The 13,401-nt window shown below is 46.3% G+C and overlaps 5 protein-coding genes across 5 annotated transcripts; 1 reads left to right on the forward strand and 4 right to left on the reverse strand.

Moving 5' to 3' along the window:
* Window positions 1-3,295: 3,295 nt before the first annotated feature.
* ATNIH1004_010669 (SDR family oxidoreductase) lies at window positions 3,296-4,296 on the forward strand (the record flags this gene model as incomplete). The annotated part of the gene is made up of 3 exons (XM_033575237.1): window positions 3,296-3,394; window positions 3,530-3,995; window positions 4,091-4,296. 3 exons carry the CDS (start codon window positions 3,296-3,298, stop codon window positions 4,294-4,296), a joined length of 771 nt encoding a protein of 256 aa, XP_033421092.1.
* A 551-nt stretch (window positions 4,297-4,847) lies between these two features.
* Window positions 4,848-5,471, reverse strand: ATNIH1004_010670 (hemerythrin domain-containing protein; the record flags this gene model as incomplete). Its single annotated transcript, XM_033575238.1, has 1 exon — window positions 4,848-5,471. One exon carries the CDS (start codon window positions 5,469-5,471, stop codon window positions 4,848-4,850), a length of 624 nt encoding a protein of 207 aa, XP_033421093.1.
* Window positions 5,472-6,364: 893 nt separating this feature from the next.
* Window positions 6,365-8,179, reverse strand: ATNIH1004_010671 (MDR family MFS transporter; the record flags this gene model as incomplete). Its single annotated transcript, XM_033575239.1, has 3 exons — window positions 6,365-7,406; window positions 7,480-7,913; window positions 7,994-8,179. 3 exons carry the CDS (start codon window positions 8,177-8,179, stop codon window positions 6,365-6,367), a joined length of 1,662 nt encoding a protein of 553 aa, XP_033421094.1.
* A 1,035-nt stretch (window positions 8,180-9,214) lies between these two features.
* ATNIH1004_010672 (uncharacterized protein) lies at window positions 9,215-10,044 on the reverse strand (the record flags this gene model as incomplete). The annotated part of the gene is made up of 3 exons (XM_033575240.1): window positions 9,215-9,460; window positions 9,526-9,924; window positions 10,009-10,044. 3 exons carry the CDS (start codon window positions 10,042-10,044, stop codon window positions 9,215-9,217), a joined length of 681 nt encoding a protein of 226 aa, XP_033421095.1.
* A 734-nt stretch (window positions 10,045-10,778) lies between these two features.
* ATNIH1004_010673 (uncharacterized protein) lies at window positions 10,779-12,966 on the reverse strand (the record flags this gene model as incomplete). Its single annotated transcript, XM_033575241.1, has 6 exons — window positions 10,779-11,092; window positions 11,449-12,161; window positions 12,208-12,349; window positions 12,396-12,650; window positions 12,696-12,850; window positions 12,923-12,966. 6 exons carry the CDS (start codon window positions 12,964-12,966, stop codon window positions 10,779-10,781), a joined length of 1,623 nt encoding a protein of 540 aa, XP_033421096.1.
* Window positions 12,967-13,401: the final 435 nt, after the last annotated feature.

Below are 13,401 nucleotides of genomic sequence, written 5' to 3' on the forward strand. Positions count from 1 at the left end.
AGAACTGTATAAGTATGGACCGAATGATTAAGATGCAGCAACAGATGCAGGGATATTTAATGCAAAGCCGTATAATGGAATAATGGAGCTAATACAGAAGAAACAGAAGCGACAAGAGCACTGAATTAAGCAGGGCAATTTCAGCGAAAACAGCAAGAGAGAGCGAGATCGAGAGCTTATATTAAATTCTCTATACTATAAAACTTCTATAGAGCCTTATACAATACCTCCGTTTCCCTACAGCCCTGCTGCCTCTATACAGACTATCCCTGCAACTTCCGGTAACGCCTACACCGTTGAATCAAAATTCTAGCCCGATTGATATAAATAAAGCTAATGGTGATATCCTACATTAATTTTTTTGAGTGGAAGGTAATAAATACACGGATTGCTAAGCGGAGAGCTAAGGGGGATCGCGCACGCGATACTATAATATTATAACTGGTTGATAAAGGATCTTCGGGCTACGGAAAATGGTGTTAGAGCGACGTATAATCGTGCAAATAAAGCAGGCATCTTTAATAAGCTTGTACGAGGATTTAAGGATAAGATACTGTCCTTAAAATTTGTGTACAGGTAAGGACTTTAAAAATCCGGATACGTTGGCTGCTCATACCCTGCGAGAAATAAGTACTATTCATAGTTAAGTACACCTGTAAGAGATGCCTCTAGGGCCTTTCGCGTCTCCAACGACTCTATATAGTGTGTAAATTAAATAAACTCCTTTTTTATATAAACACCCCGGCCGTCAGAATACCTAAATGCTGCCACGCGAAGCGATCACAGCGACTCCCCCAAATTGCAACTTCCAGGAACTCTCCGAACAATCCACAGGCCTGCTGCAAGAATGCCCAGTTTAGCTTTCTCCAGGCCTTTAACACCGAGAATGTCAGCCCAATTGGGTTATAATCTGGTGAATAGGGGGGTAGAAACCGTATTAAACAACCTGCTACCTCAACTGTTTTAATAACACGCTCGCTAATATATATAGACACGTTATCAAGTGCTACAAACATTAACGTAATCGGACACCGAGTGTCAGCGGACACCAAGTGTCAAGCATTTTCAGGCACACAGCCCCTCCGCCAGTATTACCACCAACCACCATGAATAAATATGAAATTAAGAGATAGTAATGAAGCTAGAGCTATTTACTTGGACATTTTAACCGGTTATGGCCAATTTGGCCACAGTTACTACATTTTTGGGGCCTTTATTGTCTCTGGGATATCTCCTCCTTCTGCTGCTCCTTAATTTGCTGTTGGGCTTTAAAGCCAGTAAGACTACCCCCATTTTGAATAAACTTTTTATATGGCTTTTTCTTCTTTGGCTTCTCCTGTTTCTCCTGCTTCTCCTGTGCTGCATAGAACTGATGTAGTTGGTGTTTAACTAAAATGCCTTCCTGCATATTCTTCTCTGCACCTTTAATCACCTTATCAACTGCCTGGATTATTATGGAGGGAGATATATTGCTTTTTTTTGTCCGGAGATATTAAATGCGCTTCTTCTGCTGCTCAAGCTGGTAGATATCCCCAGGTGTCTTCCCTGGGCCAAATGATTTATTGCTATAAGCAGAAGATGGAGGTGTTGGTATTTTAAACTTAATAAAAAGCTTTGAGAGCACTTTCTTTGGGTCCAAAGGGATTAGACCAGTTGCTCTAAATCCACTTTGGATATTAGATGGTAATAATGCACGTTGATGGGCTGTAGGGTAGAGAGATAAAAAATTGTTCTTGTTAATTAAATAAATTCCTCCATGCATTATCTCCGCAACACTTTTTCTATATGCTATTTTTAGTGGAGAGAAGCAGCTTATATCAAGTGGTTGTAAAAGATGTGAAGAATGCAGTGGTAAATATAAAAAAACTATCTTTCTGTCTGTATAGAATTTATCAAATTTCGCAGTTGCATGACTTGAATAGCTATTAAGGATTAATATCTAGTATTAACCCTTAGTTTTTGAAGCAGTATGCTTATTAAATACTTCCTAAAGCTAACTAAAGCCCAGCTTATTTGTTGTCCATCCATTCTCACTCATACTGATCCGATATTCTTGTGGAATTATAGAATACCACTGGGATTGATGCTTCTTTCCGGCAAGAATAATCTAAGTAGGTAAGGCCCATCCAGTTAAATTAACTGCAACAATAGAAGTTGCCCACTCACGATTCCCTGGTTGTAGATCTTTTGCTCGACCTTGTCTTATTTCTAAGCCACAGATAACCTTTGCAGTTGATGTAACACCCATCTGGAAGCCAGTCTTATCCATATTGTAGATATCTTCATCCAAAATCCCATACTTTGTCTTGGTATTGTGAAAGAGTTTAAACCAGTTATAAATAAGCTCTGGATCTTCACATTTTGCGCGCTGATAGTCGTACTTCCGATTATATTTGCACCGTAGCTCTGGTCGACGCTTTACAAACCGGTTTACCTACTTCTCACTAAGGGGTGTCGGAGATAAGGAGGATGATAGCCGCGCAGAGAGTAATAATCCTGCTAGATACTGGACAGTCGCAATCCGAGGAGGTAGACCACGTTGATATGTATCAAGAATCCATGCTGAAAGAGTAGATTCTTCGGTAACTAATAGCTTTCTGCAGTTTGCAATTCTATCAGCACGTGCAGGGACTCCTTTAACTCTTCTATAGAGGGTTCGGTAATTGACATCAAATGCAGCAGCAGCCTTTGGGATAGAGATATAATGACCCTTTTTTAATGTATTAAGGGCTAGAATAATTCGCTCTTCTTTAGAAATATCCACCATTTTGATGATATGGATGGACAGGGGACAGTGGTGGTGGTGGTGGTGGTTAGGTGGAATTACCCCTGACGCTCGGTGTCCGCTGACACTCGGTGTCCGATTACGTTAGTTGTTGTTTCTCACGCAGTGCGGGGATCAGGCGAACCTGAAGCTATTCAAAAAGTTGTCGCTATTAAAACAACCTGGTTTAATGCCCGTACAGGATAACCAGCTATTAAATGTCATCGTGCTGCAGGTACTCCACGTATTACCTTGCTGGATATCTGCAGAGTATCTAGCTTTATCGCCTATCAGGGCGTAGCCGTGATGCCTCCAACCGGTTTTCTCATTAAATATTAATTCGTCAAGGAATACTAACTCCTCTGCCGTAAAGCAGTGGATATCGTCAGGATACGAGCACAGCAGGGCATTACTACGGTTTCTAGAGATTCAGTGCCTTTGTTGACTAGTTACGGCGCCGTAGGGTTCTTGAAACCGTGGGTGTTCGACGTCAGCGACTGTGTCGCGGTCATCACCGGCGGTGGAACCGGAATGGGGTTGATGATGGCGAAAGCGCTGGAAGCCAACGGTGCCAAAGTCTTCATTCTCGGACGACGGCTGGAAGTCCCCCAAGAGGCAGCCAAGCAATCAGTGAGTCCTCTTCTACAACCGTGAACATACGACCAAATCGCCGTGTGTGTACGTTTGCCCTCTCACCGATGCGCCTCTCATATCATCCAGACATTCGGCAATATCTGCCCCGTGCAATGAAACATCACCTCCAAGGACGACCTCCAAAATGCGGTCGATTACAGCGCCAACGAGGACGGCTACGTAAACCTTCTCGTGAATAACGCGGGGATTGCGACGCCGAATCTCGGGCCGCACGCCTCACGCCGCAATGCAAAGCGGGACGTCTCCGCGGTGCGGAAGTACTGGTTCGACAAGTCGTTTGCGGACTACGCCAAGGTACTGGAGGCGAATACGATCGCACCCCTGCAAGTGTCGTTTGCGTTCCTGGAGCTTCTGGACCAAGGGAACAAGGTGCGCGCCGATCAGGCCGAAAAGGCGAAAGGGAGGAAGGACTACGTGCGCAGCCAGGCGGTGATGCTCAGCAGTGTCGGTGGTTTCGGACGAGACAATTCGGCGTTTATCTACGGAGCCAGCAAGGCAGGGACGACGCAGATGACCAAGAACCTGTCGACGTATCTGATTCCGTGGAAGGTCAGAGCGAACGTCATTGCGCCCGGATGTGAGCACTTCTCCGGTTTTTTTTTTTTTTTTTTTTGGGTGGGGGGGAATTGTGTATCCTTGATCTATCCGTGGAAGGCTAACTGGAACGTGCAGATTTCCATACAGAGAAGACGGAAGACTTCTACAAGAGCACTGGGGGAAAACTGCCTGCTTCCATGGCACCGGAGGAGCGATTTGGTGACATCCAGGAGATTGGAGGAACGATCCTCTACCTGGCTTCGAAAGCGGGGGCGTACTGCAACGGCTCTGTGATGTTGGCTGACGGCGGATATTTGGGTAATCATCCCAGCGCCTATTGATTTGCATTTGGTGCTTGGTAGGAGTTCGAGCATGAGATCCCGAACGAGCATCAATACGGACTCCATCATTTTGGATACGTAGATCACCCATGGACGTAGTCGGATGAGAACGGTATTATGAAGATGAGGCAACAAGCCGATGGAGAGATTTTTTTGAATTCAGTCTCCCTATTGTGTCATATAATCTCAGCTCTATTATCTAGGGGGACCCATAACCAGTTTAGAAATGGACCTGGACGCTGGAGAACACAACCCAAGTTCTACCCTCAGCGTATCACGGATTCGACGGGTTTGGAAATATCAGAGGACGCGGATTTCCCAAGAAATCGCTTGGCGCAAATCTCCATACACCAGGGTATCGCCAGCCCACAGTCCATTTAATCAACTGCCGGGCAAGATTTCCGAGAAAGGGGGGCGTCGCTTTGCCGTCCAGCCGGAACGTAGTGTCTTCACATGTAAGCGTGAAGGGAATGTCCCTGGATAAAATGCAATCAATCAGCATGACTTCTCCACCATGGCACAAGTTCCCCGCGGTGAACAACATTGTCCGGCTATCGAACCGCTACGTACTTGAAAATGTTATGGGGTTCGCCCGATGAGCCCCTCTTGGCCATGCCGAACACCCCCTTAAGGGCCTTGCTGTCCACTACATGGAGGTCCAACAGCGTCGCGATCTCGTGGTGCAGGTGCTCCTGGACCAACGGGCCGAGACTCTCGAGAAGCGATTTCAGCTCCATACCACTGTAGGCCTTCGGGTCCGTGTCGAAAATATAATCCCGGAAATTCTGCAGTTCCGTCTCGAAGTGCTTGTGCTCCTGCACGTTGACTGCCATCACGTCGGGATTGCCGGTTACTTTGCTGAACGCCGGAAACAGGGACTCTTCTTCCAGGTTATGGTGACTTTTCAGCATGGAGTAAAGGCACTGGTTGAAGAGGAGGAAGTCTCGCGTCTCGGGGGTGTCCGGGCGTATCGACAAACACTGGTTATACGAGGCGTTGAGGGCGCGGAGGAGCAAATTGTGGATGTGCGCCATCATGCGAGCCAGCTCGTAGGCATAATGGTCTCGTGGGACTTCTGGGCGGGCATTTATGCCGGTGTCCGTGATGAGAGCGAACGGAGCGTTCGTCCACAGTTGCTGTCCTCGTCTGGACTGTATTTGCAGGGGGCTGGACATGGAGAGCTGGTGGCAAAGGGGGCGTAGTTGAAGGCTGAGCGGACTTAACGTTACCTGGAGCGGGCTGTCACCAACCGGCGTGTGGTGGCAATGCGAGAGACGTGAATTGTGCGCGGTGCAAGCATCCCCAGCAACTGGCAGGAAAAGCACCGGTCACATAAAGAAGGACCGCAGTTGGCATGCTACGGTGCTTTGCTCCCATGCAGTTTTCAAAAGCAATATATATATATATTCTTTGGATCTTCCGGGTGGGGCTGCGACTTTGATGTCCTCTCGGGCCCGAAGCCATTGATGACTCCCGAAGGTCCGAATCCAGCTCCGGGTCGGTGCTGAAGCTCTAGCCACATATGCACTGTCTCTTCGACTAAAAGTCCCACGATAGACTATTGGGATTTCTCCGAGATAATCAATACCGCCTACTAGTTTGTAGGGGAGGGGGGGGGGGGTTGTAGACGCGTCTGTCTAGGGCTTATGTATATATTTTGTCTCGTTTCGGGAAGTGCACTGGAGAAAAATAGCACCTAGAAACCCATGGGCTGTAGCTATATCAGGTCGTATTTTATATTGACAGACATCAATTAAAATCGTTCATTACATTATAACTAGCTATAGACAGGCACACAGTATTTGGAAATCAAATGTAGAGTCATATGATAAACAGGCTACGATGCTGGTATCCATCCGGCCGATCCCTTTCTTCTTCTTTTTATGATCCAGACGAGCTATTTCTTTCCCTCCCTTCTTTGGCCCGCGAAACGTCCCAGAATCGTCTATAGAAATAAATCGCCGTTCCTTGAAACTTTGAAACAACCATTAGTTCCCCACCGCTCATTTCTTTAGTAACTAAAATGTCCCTTTATTTGAGACTGCCACCCAAATGCGATACCATTCATTCAGGCATCATCTTTAGAATTGGGCTGATGCTCTTCCTTCACCTGTTCCCGCTTTTGCTTAACCGATCGCCACTCCATACCAAGGGCGGGCAAAATGATTAGGCAGGACACGGCGAGCACGACGATGAACGCCCTCCGTAAGCCCTTATTATAAATTTCTAACACCTGCGTTAACTTGTCTGCAGGAATAACCTTGGACAACTCTGCAGCACCCGTGGCCAGAACTTTCTCCGTATCCAGACCAGGAATCGCGGCGAGGTTCGCCCGAATGTAGTTAGTAAACAGTGCCTGGCTAATGCAGTTGAATATCGAGCCCCCTAGTGATTGCATAAAGAACATGATGGACACGCCGGTGGAGACGTCTTTCCACTGCAGCACTGTCTGAGAGGCGATGCTGGGTTGTTGCATTCCGACACCAAGTCCCAGGCCATACAGGACCTGGTACCCAATCCACTTGGAATGACCAGTGGATGGTGTAAAGGTGGTGATCAAGCCTGACCCAATAGACGTTAGCACGTTCGAGAGGTACATAAAGGGAACGTAGTATCCCATCCGGGAAATCATGGCGCCAGATAAAATAGACCCCACCACAAGGGACAGCACGACGGGAATGGTGTTAATGCCGGCATGGACCGCCGTGGTTCCCTTGGTGGCCTGAAACCATAATGCCAGCGTGTAGAGCATGGAAATCATGCCTCCTCCGATGCATAGTGCGAAAATCGCGCCAAAAAAGACGCTTTGTTGGCGGATAATGCGCGGTGGAATAGTCGCATCTTCCTGCCGCCAGACCTGGGTGATTGCGAACGCAATAATAAGAACACCAGCCACCACGAACAGCGCGATAATCCGGCTGCTTTGCCAGGGATAGTAATTACCGCCCCACTGGAGAGCGAGGAGGAAACAGATGATTCCCGGCAAGAACACAAGGGTGCCCAAAGGATCGAGACGGATCAACTGACAAGACAACGTATCAGAGTTCGTGACTTGGGGAACACAGAGGAAGAAGGCGAGAATCGCGAGGGTAAACCCGCCAATGGGAAGACTAGATAAAAAGGTTAGCTATGGAAATATTCGCTTAATAGACAAGAGAGGCTCTGGGGACTAGAAATGCATACTTAATATAGAAACACCATCTCCAGGTTACTCTATCTGTGAATGCACCTCCCACGAGGGGCCCAGCGATTGAGGCAATGCCAAAGGTCGAGCCCATAAAGCCGATATACATGGGTCGTTTCTGAAGAGGAATAATCTGGGTGATAATGACAGTTGCACCCGAGAAAATCCCCGCCGATCCACTCCCTGCAATTGCACGGCCGACAATAAACGCATTAGAGTTGGGAGCTCCACCGCAAAGCGCAGAGCCAACCTCGAAAATAACGACTGCAATAATGAAAATGAGCTTGGTGTTGTAGAAAGTATAGATGCGCCCCCACAGCAGTTGAGTGGCAGCGCTGGTGATCAAGTAGGCGCCCGCGTACCAGCCAATGTCGTTCAAGGCGTGGAACTGATTTGCGATGCGCGGAACAGCGGTTGCAATAATTGTACGGTCCTAGGTAAAGGTGTCTGTCAGCAATGATTGTTCCAGGCTCTAGGAACAGCACTATTTGGCAATGGATTGGCGCTAGGTACCAGAGCAACAAGGAACATGGCCAAGAGAATTGCCGTCATGATCAATGCCAGACGAGATCCTGAAGCGTGGTTATCCTCATTTTGGGTGACTTTCTCTACAGAGGTCTCCTGGGACTTCTCGCCATCGGAGGCCTTCGTGGACGGATTTACTTCCGCAACTGGTGGTGTGTCGGTGCTCGAGGTCATCTTGGCGGTGGACAAAATTCTGACGCGACAGAACCACAAAGATGATTGTGTGAAGAGAAGGTGGTGTGAAGGTATGAATTGAATAATAATAATTATATACTAAAGCGGGGCCACCTTCGGGCTCCTTCGGACCTATCGCGTTTTCGGGACCGAGGATCTATTTCGGGACCGAAGAGCACTTTGGATTCCAGCCCTCCACACCAAACCCTTTTTCCGCAACTAATAGAAGTTCAATAAGATTCGTTTCGAGTGACTTTGAAGATAGGTTAACATCAAGATCTAGCTCTACACCGACCACTTTTTCAAAGAATATTAATGACCGCTTTTACAAAAGCACATACATCACTTCGATCGGAACGAAAATCAGATCGTCTTGTATCAACTCAACCTCTTATCATTGGCCTATGCGACCCACTATGAGTAGGCAAGCTCATGGCATACAGGCAGTACAAGAAACCTCAGCAGTCGCCGTTAAGCCGAAGAAGACAAAGCTAGCAGGCTGCAGAGCCAAGCATGTCAGCTTTCAATGCTACAACAATTGCCTCTTCTGCAGGGGCATACATTCCGAATATATTTCTGACAATACCCCTTATATCCACGCTTGCTTTTATAAATGCCATTTGATACAATTTCTATTACAGAAGATTGCAAAATCAACTTCACACCCTGGACATTCATTGCTTTACTTCAAAGATAATGCCAAGAGGACCTAGACTATATATAGATTAGTCTCGGAAGAATATTGATCCGGAACGTATACGTTCAGTACGATTCAATGGCATTACCAAGTTTATTTACAATACTGGTAAGTTAAAGGATTGAGGGGTAGAATGGATCGTTAGATATTTCCGCACCGCCAAGTCGGGTGGATTATAGTGTTTCCGTAACAGTATAGATCAATAAATATCCTGTTAATCTTTCTTTTTCTCAACTTCACCCGCACCCTTTTGGTTGTCAATTATGCGTGCCACGATCACATGCATTGAGGTTGTCAAGTACATATCTAATCAGAATTTAACTCTCCTTCCAAAAGACCTATTTGCATCTCCAAACAGCGAGCCTGGCCCAGCCCCCTTTTTTGGTCCACGTCGAGCGACTGTACATGAACAACCTTTTGTTGACTGAGACATACGACTCAAAGGCTGGAAAGTCATCGACCGTGCCTATAAACTCGACAAACTTGTGCTCACGGTCAACAGTCAATGTCCCTCTCAGATCAATATCTGGTGAACCAGTGACTAGAGGATTGTTTCGCGCAGCTTTAAATTCAAGGACGCCTTGCTGGAAGTACCGTTTAACACTTTGAAAGCCATAGTATCATTATTTTGTTTCTTTCTTTCCTCCACATCGCCATCTTCACAATCAACCTCTATAGTTTCGTCGCAATAGCGCCGCTGTGACCACCGGTAGCCATTAGGCCTGACCCATACCCAAACCTGAGATTGCATTCTCGATGATGCGCCACTGGCGTTACTGAAGCCACGTTGATCAGTCAGAAAGCAGTCGCCAGTAATAGGAATTCCGTCGATCATAGTCCTGTTGCTATCTTTGGGATAGGGTCTGGTGACCTTGTCAACATTTAATGGAATAAAGGCTTTGACCCAAAAGGAGACTGCGATGTCGTTGTTCACGTCCTCTTCCCCAGTCAACGGAACCCTCAGTAGGTTCCAGGATTTTTTGCCTGGCCAACCATCAGCGTCCGCACCATTATAGCCAAGCTTCTCCTGCCAGCACTTGTATGAAGCCTGGTTGGCGTCAGTCCAATTTGGTCCAGGACCTAAATTATACTCGTTGCATCCTTCATCTACCAGTCTCATGCACAAACCTACTATGCCACTGAGTGACCGATTGGTCCTGAGAGGCATTGCGTGAGGTTCGCAATTGACAAGATCCTAGGCAAGAGCTGAGTCGAGGATTGAGGGGACAAGAACTAGGGCGATCATCTGAGGCTAATAAGAGGACAAAAGATTGGCCTTGGATATACTCGACGGAGAATACAGCTTAAACCATTGGACAAAACTGATATCTCTTGGCTAAAACGATAAACTCCACGCTATAGTGGTAGAGAGAATTTATAGCTAACTAACTCCTAAGAGAAAGTAATGTTTACTGGTCAAGTGAGATGAGGTTGAAATCTTTCAGCTTATGTAGATGCGGAATTGGATGATTCATTGGATATTTACTTATTCCGTGATTGCACCTTCCTTGCAAGTGACGTCGCTATCGGTGGGACCACTTCTATCAAGAAGTCAATGGGATAGCGATTTGGTGATCTGTCGTATGCGCTGGGTAGCCGATCCAATCAGCTTCTTCTAGATGGTAAACTGGTAGACGGTAGTTCAACAAGTTGGACACTTAACATGGTTGTCAAGACGGTTGTGCAATTTGCGATTGAAACAGGGAGGCTGTAGATAGGATAGCGGAATCAATCCAGAAGGGACCAGAAGGGAAAAATAGAGGGGAAAAAAAAGTGAACTTATTATAAGGAAGTAATCGAGCTAGACATTTATTATATCTGACCATAGTAATATAGACATGTAGATATTACTACCTAGGGGGTTACATGCAGCCTATGGTCATGAATAGCCAAAGGAATAAATCAAATCAAATCAAACCCCACTTTCCTCGCCTCATCCCAAACCTGATCCTGCTGTAAATACTGGCCCATAGTGAAAAACCGTCGACAATCCGCAGGTTCATATACAAACTGCAACGGCAACTGATCATCACCTTTTATAAACATATTCTCGATATTCAGATTCGCACTCCGCACCAACGACCACTCCGCGGCCGGAACAGCTGTTACAGTATGATTGTACCGACTCAGCTCATTAGGGGACAGTTTTGGAGTCCCATCCCTGGAGGCATTCACGGCTGTTTGGTATCCTGCTGCGGCCAGGTCTAAATGCAGAACTAGAGGGTGGTTAGACCCACCACGAACAGCACCAATGGCTTGCATGGTTGAATGTTTGGGTCGACCACCGAAAGCCATAGTTGGGGTGTGTTGGCTTCTCATTAGGGTGGCAAATATAGCACATGCGGAACCACATACTCCGTCTGTTATCTTTTTTATTCTACCTTTAGTATATGGTTAAGTAGAAGGAAAGAGGAACTTACAATGAGGATGTCCTTTGCTGGAAAAAAAGAGCTCGTGGGGTTTAGTGGTATAGGCCCGAAGCCACTAATAGGGAAGTTCTCATCGGATGCAGCGGTAAAATTTGTTATTGCCCGGAGACTAGTTGAATACATCCCCATTGTCTTGTGTGTACCGTAGAGATCCTTCCAGGAAGAGAATCCTGTCTTCTGATCTGGTTTTACAGCCTCATCAACTGATTGGAGACCGAAGTTGTCTAGGCGCTGTTCTTGTTCTGCGTCATTAAGAGCCTTGGTAATGAGGTTAAGTCCATCATGTGCGCGGTATCGAGCAGCAGTGTATACAGGTGCAGTAGGGAAGAAGATCCGGAAAAGGTCAATAGCTGATTGAAGAAACCCCCCACCATTACTAGATAGGTCAATAATAATTTTCCTTTTATGAAGTGCAGAAGCATTGGAGATAAATGCTTTCGCGATATCCGAGAATTCAACCGGATTGTCTGGTTTAAAAGTCGGGACGACCAGAACCGCTGTATCGTTGGATAATTTAGGGAAATAGCCTGATATATGGTAGGAGGAATTTACGAAGGGGGTTGGATATGCGGAGAGGGTGTCCTGTGGGAATTTGGGGTCCCGGACTCTCGTAATTGGGGTAAATGCCAGGTCTGTGTCCAGGCAGAGTTTTTCAAAAAGGGATGCGCCATTTCTATAGTTGAATGTATCGGGTGGAGTGATGAATCGGGCGAGGGTGGCCATTTTAAGCGACGTGCCGTTGGTAAAGCGTAGGGTGTGCGATGATCCAGGCCAGAGCAGGTTCTGTGCCCAAGCGCCGGTTTCTTTGGTGGAAGTGTATAGTGAGCGAGGGTGTGAAGGGAAGAGAGAGTTGTATCTATTATAATATTAGGCTGGGCTGATTAAAGCAGGGGAAGGCGTACAAGGCATCGGGATCCCGAGCACTAGATAGGGGATAGAAAAATCCCGACGCAAGCTTCTCAAGATAGCCTTCCACATCGATCCCATCGATAGATTCCACGGGGGAGACATTCTTCTCCCCTTTATGCTGCAATTCAGCGTCGTCTTGACCATATTAGTAAAATAAATTCTATCGTGAACTGGAACATACGCCATGTATACACTCGCGGCAGCTCGATCCCATCCGACGACACGGACACAAGAGCCATGTTATTGGTGAACTGGAAAACAGTAGTCGAACACATATAAATATCCAAGTGGTCATCATGGACAGACAAAATAAGTTTGGTAATATCAGAGTCAAACTCAAACTGGCTACTGTACTCGTTATTTCTGGCCTTGTTCAGGATCCAATCCAGACCAGCCATCAGATCAACTCCGGGAATCGGGTACGTCGAAGGGGGGTCTATAGTTATTAGTTAATATCGTCCGTTGTGGTATTAACACTCACCCTTGAGGATATCAATGGTAGAATGGAATTGTACGTATTTTCTATACTCTTCGATGAAGTTCTCTGCGAGGTCGGACCGGAATGGCATAGACATTAGACATTTATGAACCAGATCACCTGAGAATGTGGGTTGAGCTGGATATCTATTAATGCGCCTGGTTGCGTATAAGATTAGACATGGTCATACTAATATTGGCTTGGATTGCACGAGTATACTGCTGGCCCACTTCAGCACAAGGCTCTTCTGCGTGTGCTGGGCCTGCAAGGGCATTGTTGACGATTAATACAACATATGCTAAAGGTAGAAATATACTTAAATTGGCAAGCATTTTTTATAGACAATTCATATACTTGGGTGGCATAAATTGAGGCTACCGCAGATACATCCTCTGAGACTTAAATATTCAATCCCTTCAGATACTGGTAACCCCGCATGGCCGAGACCTTTCCTTCAGCCTTGTCTATCATTTAATACCTTCATATTTCGGAGTATTACAGCGGCTCAAAGCTCATTAAAAGACCAACTCCGGTCACAGAATACCTTGACATGCATGCTGTGGCTGGTCATAGCCATGTTAGGAGACAGTGTAATGTACTATTCTAGAAAGACTGTTTCTGATGTTTGCAGTGATGTGTTGTTACTTCCCCTGTAAATACAAGATGAAGCTCTATTATCTCCTCTAATTAAGACTTGAGGACTACACGT

This window comes from Aspergillus tanneri (genome assembly GCF_003426965.1).
Source record: "Aspergillus tanneri strain NIH1004 chromosome Unknown AapTan_8_pilon_pilon_pilon, whole genome shotgun sequence".
Lineage (NCBI taxonomy): Eukaryota > Fungi > Ascomycota > Eurotiomycetes > Eurotiales > Aspergillaceae > Aspergillus > Aspergillus tanneri.